Source organism: Stylophora pistillata, chromosome 13, assembly GCF_964205215.1.
Source record: "Stylophora pistillata chromosome 13, jaStyPist1.2, whole genome shotgun sequence".
NCBI lineage: Eukaryota > Metazoa > Cnidaria > Anthozoa > Scleractinia > Pocilloporidae > Stylophora > Stylophora pistillata.
This window is the reverse complement of record NC_142531.1, coordinates 14,984,099-15,000,280: the sequence shown is the minus strand read 5'-3', so window position 1 is coordinate 15,000,280 and position 16,182 is coordinate 14,984,099. Positions and strand designations below refer to the sequence as shown.

The following is a 16,182-nucleotide window of genomic DNA, read 5'->3' as shown; positions in this document are numbered from 1 at the left end:
GCCTCTTTTTTTTTCGCATTGTGGAAGATGTAAAGATGGAAACTCGATTTTTTTCTTATTGTGGAAGATGCAGTTATTTGGTAGCTTTAATTGGTTTCATCTAGCGCACGATAAAAATGATCAAACTGCACATCTTTAACGCAATAAGTTGTGCTCACGCGGACGACGATCTCTACAATTTCCTCCAATTTAAAGTTGGCTTGTAATTTGCGAAACACCATGGAATAAAAAAGAATTAAAAAATTTGCGTCAAGCCTTCAGAGGGAATATTATAGAACAACCCTTTTGAATTAAGAAATATTGACTCCGATACTCTTCATGAAGATGAGTAATGTCAGCAGCCAAAACCTCCGCTTAACTTTTATCTAATAAGCTAAGTGATATCTAGTCTGCATTTCATGTCATTGTCTGCATGGTCCATGTTTTTATGTCCAGTCCGTATAGTCCGTAGTCCGTTGTCCACAGTTTGTCTTACGACTTTTGATTGTGTTCTTGTTTCTCTGTTACAAAACAATCCATCTCGATTTCATTTGGTGGCCATTCAGCTTCTCAGGTAGAGAGCGAAAGTTCGAATATCAATTACCGACAGCCAAGAAGGATGTTGTTCAAATTATTCCTGTTTCCCTGAGCAAGTCCTTTGTCGATTTTTACTGAAAGATTCATTTCGTTAGCTAGGCCGTCAGATAAAGTAAAAAGGATTTATTTTTCGGATTCCTTTACCTCTATGATGGTTTTATCTGCTTCTCAAGCCCTCCTTTTGGCCACTGATCAATTCAAGTGTCCCGTACTAGCAAGTAAGAATCAATCCCGCATCATCACCACATGATTCCGATGTAACGTAATCAGGTAACCAACAGCTGAGGGATGCTCGTGATTAAATGCAATTGATTACGGGAAGTAGATCATTTTTAAATGAAGAACGTCGATATTTAATATTCAGATTATATAGATGACACGTCCAGCAGTTCATAAATACAACGACAAAGACTGTAACACGACAGAAGGATAAGATACTCTCCGTGTAAAGATGAAGACACCGAATCTAGATGCAGTCGTTCGGTATCGTAGACCAGAACTTCTTTATTTTTTGGTGTTGGCTTTCTCCTTGTTGAACAATGCTTGTACCCAAAACTACCATACTGGTTCACTGGACGAAATCAGAAACGCGCTGATATCGTACTCGTTTGGGTCCTCAAAACCTGGAGGTATTGTGTGACCACTTTGATTTGTACCTTAAAAACCAAATAGGTATCCGGTTTTTTTAATCATTCTGCGCGACTAAAAAGGTCACTTTCGAAACGGGAAGTTTCCTGGTGTTGGTGAGACATCCTCAGATTTTTTCTTGATCATACCCTTCTATTCTTCTCGTGCCCCTATGTATATTTTCAATGCCCTTGTTTCCTTACTTGTAGGAGCATCAGGGTCAAAACCAAGGGAACCCTCCAATTCCTTCCTGAGAATTGTGGATCAGATTGAGAAATCTGTCTACGACGTTCAGGCCATGAAGATCTATTACGACCATTCGCCCGCGAGGTTAAGAAAGATAACAGATTACATCAAGTTGGCCAACAAACAGGGTAACTCTCAACTTATGCTGCAATTGCTTGGTCACGGCTTGTACACAACAATGGAGATTGAGAAAAGGAATGAAACAACTACGCATCGTCGCGGTTTAAAAAGACAAAGGCGCTGCTCTGCTTGCCCATTTGCGCTTAAGAATTATATGGACATCATTTCGAGAGAAGTTGGTACAGAAAAGTTCGGGAAAATGATGGCCGTAAATGAGGAAGTAACTTTGGCGTTCGCTATCGATGACACTGGAAGCATGGCGACCGAAATTGAGGCTGCTAAAGCCATAGCAAAGTATATTATCAACACTCCGAGGGAAAACATGGATATAGATTATGTGCTGTCGCCTTTTAACGACCCAAGTAAGGAAATAATTATTTTGTATTATATAGAGCTGGCAGATAATCAACACTAGATACGCCGTCTAGTTTGATAGAGAATTGCTGCAATTAATAGGCTTCTCAAACACCGGCGGAAGAGTTCAAAAAAAGTTTGACAACAAATTATTTCGCCAAGCAACCAATGTAACAATTTGTGAAAAAGATCACGAGATTGAATATTTTGCCAATTTTTAGGCCGCGTTAGCGATATTTTGGCACCAAAACGAGGGGGAACTGCAGTCCCCCAATTTTTTGTTTTGGGGGTTACAGCCCCTTTGCCCTCCCTGCTCCGCCGCCGCCTTGGATTCTTTTTAAAGATTTTTATGGTTGTTGTTGATGTTTTTGCGTTTTTAGAAACCGGACCAATAACCCAAATGCCAGCTGGAAAAGGAAAGGAATTCATAACAGCAATCGAAAGTCTCACACCGAATGGAGGGAAGGACTGTCCAGAGCTGGCCTTCAAGGGAATTATAGATGCCCTCAAGAGCGAAATTAAAGAAGGTTCACCGCTATACGTTTTCACTGACGCCACGGCAAAAGATCCACATCAACTCGATGCAGCTAGAAATTTAGCTACGGAAATGAAGTCAAGTGTTTACTTCTTCACCACAGGACTGTGTGGCTCGAGTAAGTATAAAACGTATGAGGATCTTGCAAAAGCCACCTGCGGTCAAGTTTTTGAACTTCCCAAGTCTGGATCGGATTTCTCAAAGATTAAGAAAATCTCCAAGAACCTTCTTGGTGGTACAGCCTGTGTGAGTAGCAGCAGTGCTGGAGGTAGTCCAACCGGTCGAAGAAAGAAGAGAAGTTCCTTCACAGTCTACAAAATTCCCCTCGATGATTCCGTGGACAGGGTCATTATTTCTGTCACAACCCAAAATGGTGGACAAACGATCAACTTACAAGATCCCCTTGGTGTTCCTGTCAGCACTGAGGGCAGAACTGATTTGGCCAAAGGTGCGATATTTATGGTGGATCACCCCAAACCAGGAATGTAGAAGTTGTTTGTATCATCTGGAGCAGGAGAACACTCATATGTAGTGAAAGGGTCCAGTGCGACAAATTTAGACTTCAACGTTGTCTTCGTTCTTCCTCGTAAGGTGGGGAGCCCTCTTCGTATTCCTTATCCTCTTATTGGTGAGTATGTTTCGCAGAATTTCTCACTTACTTTAGGAGGAAACTCTGCACACGCTGGTTCTGCAGACTTGGACTGTATACTTTCGGTTAACTTGACTTTATTCTTCACAATCTAATATTACACGTTCTGTTCTACGACCTATCTCAATCCCATCTTCCTTGAGTTACAAAAATTCTATGTTTTATAGGCTACGGATATAACGGCACACCCAGATACGTAAGTCCGGAGTGGTAAGATAATTTAAGCTAACTTGACAAAGTTGCAGTTTTGTTTTACACATTCTTCAATGATTCGTGGCCACTAATTTCCTGTTACATCGGCTTGTTTGACAATCATATTGTTAATCTACGCATGCGGTTTTACTAGCGACTATTTGATTGAATAAATCTTTGGTTTTGAAGGCTCGATTACACGACGCCGGTCAATACTTCCTTTGACATTCCACAAATCAATGTTGGCGACAAGAAATAATCATTTACTTAATCATCTACTAAATATACCGAAACAGGAAAACTTAACTATGAGCACGTGCAAACTTTTCGCGACAGTATGCATCAAGTTAGCAATATTTTCTTTCCTCTTTTCTTTTTTAATTTTTCAGTATTCCAGCGGATGATGATTAATTTTTTGTATATTGCAACGTCATAGATACCTCACGTAGGAATTGCACAGGGGGCCCAGACAAGCGACGAGTCTGGTTGTTTATTCGAAATATAAAGGAATGTATAGGAGAATATTAAAGAATCTTATTATCGTAAACTTATATCATGAAATGTCTGAGTTAAAGCTCAAAATAAATGTAAACCTACCTCCCTTGCTGTGTATTGTCGTTTCTGTGGCTCTAAATGGCGAATTTGAGCGATTTGGTGGGTTTTGTGTCGACTGTTACTATACGGTTGAGACTTCTTATAACGTATAGTAACAGTCGACGCAAAACCCACCAAATCGCTCAAATTTGCCATTTAGAGCCACAGAAACGACAATACACAGCAAGTGAGGTAGGTTTACATTTATTTTGAGCTTTAACTCAGACATTTCATGATGTAAGTTTACGATCATAAGATTCTTTAATATTCTCCCATACATTCCTTTATATTTCGAACAACCAGACTCGTTGCTTGTCTGGGCCCCCTGTGGGAATTGTACCTTGGACACGTACTCATCGGCTTTTCAAAGAACTATTGATTGTTTGCATTTGTTTAAAAGCTCATCGTTTCTCAAATCATGAATATAAGTTAACAACGGTACCTGCTTTATTTATTTATTTTTTTTCGTTTAAGAACTAAAAAAGGAGAAACCGTTCTCATTAGCAGATCCAGAAATAATTTCTATAGGGGTCGGTTGTGAAATATCATTCACTTGACTCTGATGATGACTTCCCCTCCGGTTGTCGAAACGTCAGTCACCATCATCGACAATAGTCCTTCTCAGAACCACACCCACCTGAACAATCAGACCACACTATCACATGTTACCCCCCGGGTTCAAACCATTTAATGTAAAAATCATCAATCATCTGGTAAAACTTAATAAAATGACGTATCAATTAAATTACCTCAAACTCAAATGCTACAGTAATGGTTTGAACTTGGGGTCAAATTTGATCGTGTTGTCTGATCTTCCGGGTGAGGATCGTCCTGAGAAGGTCTCCGGTTGTCGGTGATGAAAACGGACGTTCTGACAACGTTAGCAGCAGCGATCCCCCTCAGGATTACCCTTCCCTGGAAGATGAGACTACGCGATCAAGTAATAAATCATAATAACTAACTCTTGTTATTTCCTGGCTCTACGTGCACAGGTAAATCCGCTCACGTCATTTTGACTGTAAGTGCCGCAAATAAGATCAAGGGGGCATCATTACAACTTGAAATTCTGAACAGAGATAACGAAGTTCTAAACACGACTGAAGTTCATTCCCTGCCGGGGAAAAGTGGTTTCCGTTTCTCTGCTTCTTTCTCTACTCCTACAACCCCCTTCAAATTGAAACTGAGAGGCCAGACCCAAAAAGGCTTCGACTTTGAGCGTAACTCCCCGGCTCTTGTTCAACCAAGCCGCGTCCTGCTCAGGGCTCTGTATTCAAGAGAAGACTTCACTGTGCCAATCAATGGAAGAGGATTGGTGATATTCATTGTCTACAACACAGGTTCAACCGAGAATTTCCAGTTCGAAGTAAAAGATTCGACGACGTTCAACTCTTCGGTATTGCTGTCCTCGAGACGTGTCTTTCAGAACCGGATTGGTTTCTTCTACACCTGGTTCACAGCAAAGGCCGCTGCTACTCGTGGATCTGTTGATACCGTAATGGTAACCGCCACGGGAGAGACGTCCAAAACGACGGTTAGCTCTGTTGTTAGCTTGCTGGCGGTTTAACTCCTGAAACACACCGGACGGTGAAATATTACGAACTTTTCAGTCTTGCTGTTTGCTGTGCCAATTTCTAAGGATTGAAGAATCTTTAGCAGTAATCAGTTGTCCTTTGTAAACTAGCTAATTGTTTTTAAAGTTCACTAAGACTTGCCAAGGGTCAACACAGAGAGCGGACATAAGGTTTTGATTTCTCTGGCTACAAAAAAAAATCAAATATATATATTTTTTGGATTATCTTCAGTGGAAAGATCGTAAGAAAGGATTTTATGACGAGTCTAGTGCTTTGAATTTTTGTCCTAAACGAGTAATCCACTGAGGCGAAAAATTCTTTATCTTGGATTTTTTTCAGTTTTTCAAATAGCTGTAACGATGATTTGGGATTTTCGTGTGACGTTGATATTGTTTTCGTATAAGGATTATGACGTGCTTAGTTAAACAAGGACGAGATAGATTTCTAAAATGGATGCCACTTGACTGAGAATAAAATTATTAACGAAAAGTTTTGTTCATTTTCATTGTTAGAAGCTCCAAACAATAATAAAGAGCAAACATTAAATATTCATTGACCTGAGAGGAAACTCGGCGATAAATACTTTTAGTGCATTCAGCAAAATAATTATCACTACCACCGCTTTAGAGACAATACGCTTTCTTGTGGAAGAGTGAAATGAAATCGCACCAGTGAATAGAACCGTTTGCGAGGATTTCCCCACGAGAAGGATATTTAGGTCAGTTGTACTACTGGTGGAGCCAGAAAAACGATAAGTATGAAAAACTGAAAGTACACAGAAAAACTGCACGCCAACCTTGCCCTAAAGGTCAAAGTGCTTTTTCAGATAAACGCCTATACGTTTATCCCGTTCGATTTTTCAGGGGAAACTACCTGACCTTGTCAAAGGAAAACTTGAAAAACTTAGTTGCTCCAATCGAAGGAGGACGATTTCCTAACTGTTTTGGGACAGTGTTCATCACTTTCCCTGCCCTGCAAGGGAAAAAAAATTGGAAACGACACCACCTTTTTCAACTAGTCCGTGATTTAATGACTTTTAGTTTACAACTCCATTACAAATCTTGTTTTCCACTCTTCACCTGGAGTCAGTGTCTCACATCATTTAGGCGTGTTAGTGTTGTCAAGGTGAGCCAGGAGATATCGTATTTGACAAAACTCATCGCTCTAGTTACTTATATATTTTCACACTTGGGAAAAGCCTGGGAGATAATGTTGTTAAATCCGGGATGCCACTAAAATTGTTTCAAAAACGAGCCGGTCATCATTAAATTCCAGGGCATGGTTCTTTCGCCGATAGATCTTCGGTAGTAAACTGGTTCACGGGCCTCCTTTGGCATACGCTATACAATGGTGCCAGCTTTAAGCCACAATCGGAGGTACGCCAGTCATACAGACTGCCTCCCCATTCCACCATCTGCAAAAAAATACTTGAAGTAACAATTGACAAGTCATTTTCACATAAGATTTGCTCAGATTGACCTAATGATTCCACTTGTGGTGTCTTCCTCTTACTTAGTAAGCCCGAGACGAACCCAACTACAGATTCTACTTTCTTGAAAATACTCCAACCTCTAATGTCATGACTCAGTTGAAAATTACTGCACAGTGAGCACAATCCCTGAATTCGTGGGCCATATTCAATAGCCATAACAGCAAGTAAGATTCTGGTTTATTGAAAGACAGAAGTGTCTTGACTACGTTTGGCCGCTTTTTGTGGAAACAGAATAATTCAAACCATTATTTTATCATCATGTTGTTTGCTTTTCTTAACCAGATAAACTCTGAACATACACAAAAAGTAAAGTAAATAGTATAAGGTTGGAATAGGTCTTGGAGCGATGAGTTAGATTATCACTTTCAAAACACGAGGTTGTAAGTGTGATGGAAACACATGAATAAATACAACACAAATTTAAAAGACTGCACATTTCGCAATGGGTCATTATTATGGCTTAAATTAACATGGAAAATTATTCTAACCGTGTTTAATTGAGAAAAAGAATTGGTATTCTCCATTGGGCTGTTGCATGACATGTCGCACAACACACCTGCTAATCGGCTCCTGATTTCGAACCCAAAAACTTAGTTATTCTTCTATATCACATATAACTATTAGTTTTTTTCCTATTACGTTACTTGGTAGTCACGTTATTTAGCCCATCACGCAATACTCTCCAAGAGAAGCTTACGTGAAAACACCACGCTCAAATGAGGAGCTTCAGCCGGCTGTGTGAGAACATATCATACAAGTGCTATAGATAAGAACTAACCTGGCAGAGTGTCAAAAACACTACAAGTTTACAGAACTTCATGTACATCTTTGCAGATTCAGAACTTTTCGTCGAGCCCAGGTCCTTTTTGTTTCGCCATTTTTTTCTGCATGTTAGCTATCATCTCCTGCATTCGCCTCAACTGGAAAAACAAACCTTCAATTAATTAACACTGAACAAACAAACTAAAAGTCACAACTTCACAATAAACAACGTTTAGTGTAATTTCCTACAAAGGTGCCGTCTTACTCAAGGGTCTTTCTGGCCTTTGGAGAGGGGGGTGGGGCTTGTATCCCGTAATTTATCGTCATAACAAATTTGTCACAAAGAGGGTATGTATGTGTGCGGGGGGTGTTATTTGCACTCCTGGGCCCCTGGCCACGCCCCTGTGGTTGCCTCGTCCAGAAGTAACAGCAGGTGTGTGTGTTCAGCAAAGTGGCGCGCCCTGTTCGTTGTCAGTGTTATTATTTCAAAAGTGTGCTGAGCACGTCTGTTACGACTCCAATCACATTAAATACCTCTGCTTCTTTTTTCCTTAACATTCGGTCCTTCTCTGAGATTTCAGCTGTATCCACGTCATCTAATTCGAAATTACCACTCTTTCGTTTCCAAACAAGAATAAAAGCCGTGTCCGAATTAGGCTTTTGTGTGTGTTGAAAAGAAGAACGGATCATCGTCTATGTTATTTCCTTAATTCCAATATCTTTCCTGGGTATAACCCTGCGCACCATTGCTACCCTCAATTCTATGCCTCATTAGCGCAAAAAAAGCGCACTTATGTTACAATGGGGGAAATTTCCATCATGGACAGAGCCAAAAGCAGTAAATTGTTATTTCATTGTGGCTGCGCTTCTTTTCTATTTTCCAAGGGGAGTAATAACTTCCTCGCTATGAAATTAATGCACCACAATTCTCACTGCATACTTCCAATGAACAACCACTTAACCGTTGGAAATGCCCTGTAAATACGCTCACCATAATAAAACAATGAATCATATTTTGTATAGTTCATGTAGTCCTGCGCCACACCGGATTATAGATACCTTCGTTAATATTTCAAAATTCAAATTCCTACTTCGATATCCATAGCATGTTGCTTAAATTTGACAGAAAAATTCCAGCAATGACTCTCTTTCAAAGCAATGTCCTTCTATTAAAACTTATCCTTCTTCTAAAAGTTTTAGGCCGTTTCTCCCCTCTAATGGTACTTTATTCGACTACTTTTTCATTCCTCCTATATTCCATTTTATCATTTTCGTTATTTTTTTTCCTCGTCATCTTCCTGGAAAAATATTCCCGTCTGGTTGTAAACCCGATACGTTATGAGAAATGACGGAGAGGAGAGAGATCCGGCGAAATACGCATGCGTTGTTGAAAGGAACTGATAAACTTACATTCCCTCTATTGTTTTTCGTGGACTAGAAGGTTGCCCCTGGCTCGACAGTCTTTCTGCCCTGTAGTTTTCGTAATGAACCTCTTGCGTGACATCTTTCAAGTCCTGTATATGTGTCCTACAAAAACCATTAAACACAGATGGTCAAACATTGTGTTTACAAAGGGGAGCTGCATCGTTTGTAAATTTCACAAAACTTCCGCTTCAAAAGGTTTTGAGAAGTACGATGACAAGTCAGTGAAGTAGTGTGATGTTGTGGAAGCAAACGACTTACCTTATAAGCATGTTTCTGAGCTTTATGAAGTCACAATGTTCAGGGTTTTCGACTGCAAAATTAAGACAACAATAACATAACTGTATTACATGAATGGATGTGTCTAAAAAGAAGACCCAAAAACGAAGACCTAAGACCTAAGACCCAATGGTCTAAAACGAAGACCTTGTGGTCTAAAATGAAGACCCTGTGGTCTAAAACGAAGACCCTGTGGTCTAAAACGAAGACCCTGTGGTCTAAGACGAAGACCCTGTGGTCTAAGACGAAGACCCACTGGTCTAAAACGAAGACCCTGTGGTCTAAAACGAAGACCCTGTGGTCTAAAACGAGGACCCACTGGTCTAAAACGAAGACCCTGTGGTCTAAAACGAAGACCCACTGGTCTAAAACGAAGACCCTGTGGTTTAAAACGTAGATTCACTGTCCTTAAAACCTTTTTTTCAAGGAAAGGCTATACACTAAGCTGAAATGCTCTCATTTCTGTAGCCCATAAATTAAAAGGTCACCTGAGCGCACGACCAACTTGGCAGTTACATTATCCCAGTCGGTACAACACGTGTCAAATTGTGTAACGCAATTAAATTCTAAGAATATAGAAATATACGTTTTAGGGCTTGTTCGCGCTACACCGAAAATTTGGTTTGCTACTAGCAAAAAAATTGAAAATTTTGTAACAGCGAATTTTTTTTTTCGTAGCATCGTTCGCACTTATAACGTGCGAATTATTTGTGTAACCACAAATGTAAATCGATCAAAATAGGTACCGAGACTTCGTGACAGTGCGTTTCCTTCGACATCGTTCCCGGTCAAAGGCTGTTGCAAAGCAAAATGCCTCCGCGAAATGTTTTAATCGCCCTTCTTTGCTGTTTGCTTGCCATGCAAAACCTGATTATGACTATTCATCGGTTACCTCTGGTTTTGTTTGGAAAGATTCGGCTTTTACGGATCCTGGAGACTTTAATACAGGTATCTTTCTTCGGCATGAGGTAATGTCTCATACTTAGGACTTTTCCTCTGATCATTGCCAGAGGTTTTTGCGCCTTCGATGCTTTTTTCGGAAATCTCAGCAACTTCGTTTCGCATCGAAGCGCTAGCACCTGCAACGTGTGGTTGAACGCAGTAATACAGATGAAGCGCGTTCAGACGACACTTTAATTATTTATGCACTGCAGAAATTTAGTGTTTATGGTTTTACATCATTCTGGAGGAAGATCATCCTTGTAGCCTGTGGTTAATAAATTAGCGAGTCATGCACAGTCGACCTTTGCGCCTTTATATGATAAAGATAAGCAAAGTAGCAAAGTAATGAAGTCACCTCATCGTAATTTTCTTAATATATATTTGAAAAATAGAATATTTGTGACGACAAAATATACCAAAATTTCACTAAAACGTATATTTCTATATTCTTAGAATTTAATTGCGTTACACAATTTGACATGTGTTGTACCGACTGAGATAACGTAACTGTCAAGTCGGTCGCGCGCTCAGATGACATTTTTTAGTTTATGCGCTACAGAAATGAGAGCATTTTAGCTTAGTGTATAGCCTTTCCTTGAAAAAAAAGGTTTTGAGAACAATGGATCTTCGTTTTAGACCAGTGGGTCTTCCGTTTGCCAGTCTGTGGGATACATTTGTAACACTAAATTTTGCAACACGATTTTATCTCTAGGATTTTTAAACGCGATAATGTATTGAGCATTTCTAGAAATCCTTTTGGCGTATGTTTTAGACAAGTGGGTCTTCGTTTTAGACCACAGGGTCTTCGTTTTAGACCAGTGGGTCTTCGTTTTAGACCACAGGGTCTTCGTTTTAGACCACAAGGTCTTCGTTTTAGACCACAAAGTCTTCGTTTTAGACCACAGGGTCTTCATTTTAGACCACAGGGTCTTCGTTTTAGACCAGTAATACCGTTTTAGACCACAGGGTCTTCGTTTTAGACCACAAGGTCTTCGTTTTAGACCAAAGGGTCTTCGCTTTAGACCACAGGGTCTTCGTTTTAGACCAGTGGGTCTTCGTTTTCGACCAGTGGTCTTTGTTTTAGGCCAGTGGGTCTTCGTTTTAGACCACAGGGTCTTCGTTTTAGACCACAAGGTCTTCGTTTTAGACCACAAAGTCCGTTTTAGACCACAGGGTCTTCATTTTAGACCACAGGGTCTTCGTTTTAGACCAGTAATACCGTTTTAGACCACAAGGTCTTCGTTTTAGACCACAAGGTCTTCGTTTTAGACCAAAGGGTCTTCGCTTTAGACCACAGGGTCTTCGTTTTAGACCAGTGGGTCTTCGTTTTCGACCAGTGGTCTTTGTTTTAGGCCAGTGGGTCTTCGTTTTAGACCACAGGGTCTTCGTTTTAGACCAGTGGGTCTTCGTTTTAGACCAGTGGGTCTTAGGTCCGCGTTTTTGGGTCTTCGTTTTAGACACATCCTACATGAATTAGAAATACCAACAGGAAGAAATTGTAAACAATTCTCTTTGTTATTATATGACACACAATTTTAAACACACTTCAAGACGTCTCTCTCTGGATTTGCTTCACTGTACCGACACAGCACCAATCTGTGATAACAATCAATCAATTCAGTCTTTGCATACGTAGGAATTCAAAGACATCCATTTTTGTCCTCTCGTTTATCTTGAACCACCCTCCTATTATTGCCAAATTTTCATGTCCCAGAGTTGGTCTCGGTGAAACGGAATCACCGTGTTTTAGTTATAATAAATACCTTCTGCCATTCCCCAAGCATATTGCCTAACTCGAACTTGTTTTCCTCTCACGTCTGTTACGATGTTGCTACCAATCACAGCGAAAGGAATGCTACCTTGCAATAAAAAACTCAATTACATCAGAGCTTTACTCTTTCCCCTGCATAGTGCATGTTTTTTGGTCCTTCTCTGAATCTCTGTTTAACAAGATCAGTCCTTGAAGCACTGTGACGTCTTGCATTGAAGATCGTATTAGAAATACCGCAAATTCTGTTTTTTTTTTTTTGGTAGTGGAGCATCATATTTTTGCTATTCTTTAGTTCATTGCCTAGGAATCTATGCATGGTGACCTTGATTTTTCTAATTACAATTTCAAGCCCACTCTAAGATATGCACTTGAGGCCACACTCCACACTGTAGTATAAGAGGAGTTATAAATGAGCTGGCCCCTGTTGTTCGAAGGGTGGATGGTAACGCCATTCACTAAATAAATCTCTGCTGCACGAATAGTGCAGCACGTTCTGTCAACACTTATCTGCTAGATAACGCAAGTCGCAATTTGAACGACTGGGCCCTGGTTTTAAACCATGCGTGGATAATGTTGTTTTGGTGTGTTTTTAAAATGGAACTTTACTCTGGAACGACCCTGTCCTGACCAGGTGTAAACACAAGGAGCAGCAAACAGATAATGACATCTTGTCAAAGAGGAAAAGAAGCACTCCTAGTTACTTCAAAGTAATCGTAGGGCACTTGCAGTAGAGGTCAGCAAGGAGGTAAATGCTAAAAGTTATAGCTTTCAATAAGAGAGCACCGTACCACTCAAAAGTAAGTTGACAGTCCCTCAATTCTCCATAGTTTCAAGGATCGAGTCTCAGGGTTGAGACTGCATGTCAACTTGCTTTTGAGTAGAATTGTACTTCACTAACGCATATTTGCACTAACCTTGAGTTCTTGGTTGATTTGCACAAATTCTTCATCATCTTCACTATCACATTCAGGGAAAGTGTAAATTTTAATACCGTTGTCATCAATCTCCTCTAAAATCTACCAGAAGAAAAAAACATTCAAATGAATACACATATGTGACTAAATTTGAGATTCAGAGCATCTTTTCATTCATCTCTGGTCTATAATTCACGATTAACAATCGCATCTGCAGTTTTTTTCTCTTTTCAGTCAGTGGAAGGAGGCTTTACTATGTAAAAGACATTTCTTTCATGATTCCTTAGAAAAAACTTAATTAAACACAGGCCTTCATGCTGGCTTCCTCTTGAAAGATGTTTAGTTCTCATAATGATAACTTTGTTTTGTCCACTAAGTCATTCCAGTTCATGATTTACCCTCCCACCCTGGGGCTTTTATCGAGCCCTCAGGGTGTCTTTGTTTCCTCGTTAAAGCTGCCAAAATAGAATTCATTGTCTCATTTGTTTGCTGGGTTGTGCAAGATGGGTGTGGTTTAATTACTATAACATAAGAGTTCACACCACTGACCTTTCTTTTTAGTCGCTGTACTTCAAACTTTGTCAAACAATCAGCCTTTGCAATAACTGGAACAATGTTAACTTTGGTATGCAGTGTCTTCATGAAGGCAATGTCTATTGGCTTTAACCTACATCAAACAAGAATTTATGGTCAGTAATGTATTTAAAAAAGGCTAAAGGTGACAACCAAACACAAGAGCCTGCTTGCAGGCAACCGGTTGGTAGTAAGGTCTTAAAGGCAGCAAGAAACCCACAGTAACCAGCTATTATTGAAACCGACGAAGGGGCTAACGCTTGAGACGTCAGCTTTTGCAATAGTTATGGTTGCAATTTACCATTTCAACTTTGTTGATATAATTATCCAAATTATTTCGTTACCCCCACCGACGCAGCCCCAAGCAGTTTCTTCAGAAACTATCAGCCTTTGTTATTGAAACCCTCAGCATATGGAAATTTGATGAGGAAGCTGTCATCGTCACAGTGTCCAAATCACTGACAGAGGTAACACATCCCTGACTCTGAGATTTTGTGATGTTCCTGTCAAAACAGGCATCCCAGTGAAGTCAACTCTTATTAACAACGAACGGCCTTTACACCCTACCATCAGTATGCATGTTCTCTATACTTTTCTCTACACTTTTCCTGTGGGACTGATGAGGAGAATTTGTTTAATAATCATGAGTGCCTCGTATTGGTGATCATTTGCTATGTTCTCGTGACCTTTGCATTTGATTCAAGGGTCGCAAATTAGAAGCCAATCACTCTAAGGGGTTCAATTAAGGGTTAATGAGCCTAAACTGCACTGAAATTGAATGACTATTTAATTACTTACCCATGGCCATGAGGACAGATAGAGTACAGGCAGCAATGAACTCTGTTGTCCACTATGTGTCTGCGATTGAGCCCTGATTCATTAAGCCTTTAAAATCAAAATCAGATTGAAACTTGTCAATGATAAAGCTTAGTAGCTTTTGATGGCAAATTTTCAATTGATTCCTCTTCAGAATCCTTTAAATCAGTTAACAGTTTCTTATTATTTCTGTTCGTGTTTGGATGCAGACCTACCCACTAAAGTAAAGCATTTTTTTCTTTGCTGAAATTGTACACTAGTTATTTTCGGAAATTTCCTGTTTACCTATTCAATTATCATTTGAAATTTCGCCTCCAAAGGATACTTTTTTAAGCTTGATTTTCCTTTTTCTTCCGAAAAGTCTTATCTAGAGACGGATTTGTAAACACCTCCATGAAATCCACTTTAGGTGAAACATTTCAAAGAAAACTAAAGGAAGAAATGCAGTAATGGACGAGTGTTGTTTGGCAATCACATTATCAAATTTTCATGAAAATCTGCTTTAGTCATGGCCAGCTTGTTACCAGCAGACAAGTTAGCTTTCTCTGTTAAACCTGAGACACTTCTGTGAGCAGTTAAGTCTCTGAAAATGATCATAGCGCTTACTTGCCACCACTCCCCCAGCGGACAACAAGGGAAGAGAAAAAACCAAGGAAATAGGCTGGATCGTAGCATAAAAACAGTTCTGATAGAAGTGGAAATAGGGGAGCAGAGCGAAAAACTTCAAGATATGCCAACCCGCTCCAGTTATTTCTTAGATTATCTTGTTATACTCCCCAACGATGCAGCACCACATTTTCTTTAGAAACTTGACCACTTTATCCAGTCATTTTTAGATAGTCTTTCGAACAGAAACTTCTAGATCTCATCAGTCACGTCGTTGAATAAATTCACGGTCAATGTCTAAAGGAGGACACGGCTTCAGTTTTAGGTTATTTTATTGACGCGTTTTATAGCGTGAAATACTATTGTCACATTAAGCAATTTATCCCAGCTAGGGCCAAATGTTATCTCACTGAGGCCTTTATTTAATTTTAGGCTCATTTTTTTACATTTGGCAAGTTGCAAATCCTCTGCCTGCGCGGGTTTTACATCAACTAGCCCAAGTCGGAAGCCCTCGTGATATTCCTTACTTTGTGCCTGTAGTACGCTGTACTAGGACACTGCATTAGAGTATGTGCACTTCATCAGGTTGCTCATATGTTATTTGCGCAATCACATACGATTTCGCGGTTACCCCTGGGGGGTTCCCCTACTGCAAATGTGATGTCAACTGAAGATTTTTGCATGCGTTTCAACCGATTCGCGCATGCTAAAAGCAGCACCTTGTACGGACGGTTCTACGGTTCACTGATGAAGTAGATCTTTCTCGTTTTGATGGGTTATTGTTAGTACATATATTACCATCTTTGATAAATATGGGGCTTTTGCCGAACGCGTGAGCTCCGCTATGATGTAAGAGTGATAAGCAGAAATATACTGATTGGCTTGTCTCCTTCAACTGTTAAACGAAACGTCTTTACCGTGTGTGATAGTCAATGAACATAATGAGTGTTACGCAGATTGAGCGTAAGTGAAAAACTCAGACCATTCATATGAATATACAAGTAAAAAAATTCCAGAACTTTCAACAGTTACAAGTAATTCCCTTCAATTAGGCTAAATTAGGTTGATCAATGAACAAGTCATTAAGTTGTTCCCAATGTCTATAATGTTTGTCTAGAATGCGTCGAACCAACTGTTTTGC

The 16,182-nt window shown here is 39.9% G+C and overlaps 2 protein-coding genes and 1 long non-coding RNA gene across 5 annotated transcripts; 1 reads left to right on the top strand and 2 right to left on the bottom strand.

Annotated features, from left to right (window-relative positions):
- The first annotated feature begins 733 nt into the window (after nucleotides 1-733).
- Nucleotides 734-5,018, top strand: LOC148717803 (hemicentin-2-like). 2 transcript variants are annotated; one of them, XR_015994352.1, is made up of 4 exons: nucleotides 734-1,205; nucleotides 1,413-1,931; nucleotides 2,304-3,086; nucleotides 4,886-5,018. XR_015994352.1 is itself a non-coding variant. In XM_088742133.1 (3 exons), the coding sequence occupies exons 1-3, from the start codon at nucleotides 1,028-1,030 to the stop codon at nucleotides 2,945-2,947; spliced, it is 1,341 nt and encodes a 446-aa protein (XP_088598259.1). In that variant the 5' UTR covers nucleotides 734-1,027; the 3' UTR covers nucleotides 2,948-3,972. The 2 variants fall into 2 exon arrangements, 1 of the variants encoding a protein (XP_088598259.1); XM_088742133.1 differs by lacking the exon at nucleotides 4,886-5,018 and having other exon boundaries at nucleotides 2,304-3,972.
- Nucleotides 4,001-8,344, bottom strand: LOC148717802 (uncharacterized). 2 transcript variants are annotated; one of them, XR_015994353.1, is made up of 4 exons: nucleotides 8,253-8,344; nucleotides 7,735-7,876; nucleotides 6,343-6,436; nucleotides 4,001-5,460 (listed from the first exon to the last, which is right to left on the bottom strand). It is a non-coding gene; the product is annotated as an uncharacterized LOC148717802 (long non-coding RNA). The 2 variants fall into 2 exon arrangements; XR_015994354.1 differs by lacking the exons at nucleotides 4,001-5,460; nucleotides 6,343-6,436 and having other exon boundaries at nucleotides 7,115-7,876.
- Nucleotides 8,345-9,124: 780 nt separating this feature from the next.
- Nucleotides 9,125-15,032, bottom strand: LOC111321785 (septin-1). The gene is made up of 7 exons (XM_088742422.1): nucleotides 14,911-15,032; nucleotides 14,418-14,504; nucleotides 13,596-13,713; nucleotides 13,047-13,148; nucleotides 10,312-10,498; nucleotides 9,402-9,453; nucleotides 9,125-9,245 (listed from the first exon to the last, which is right to left on the bottom strand). Exons 1-7 carry the CDS (start codon nucleotides 15,030-15,032, stop codon nucleotides 9,125-9,127), a joined length of 789 nt encoding a protein of 262 aa, XP_088598548.1.
- Nucleotides 15,033-16,182: the final 1,150 nt, after the last annotated feature.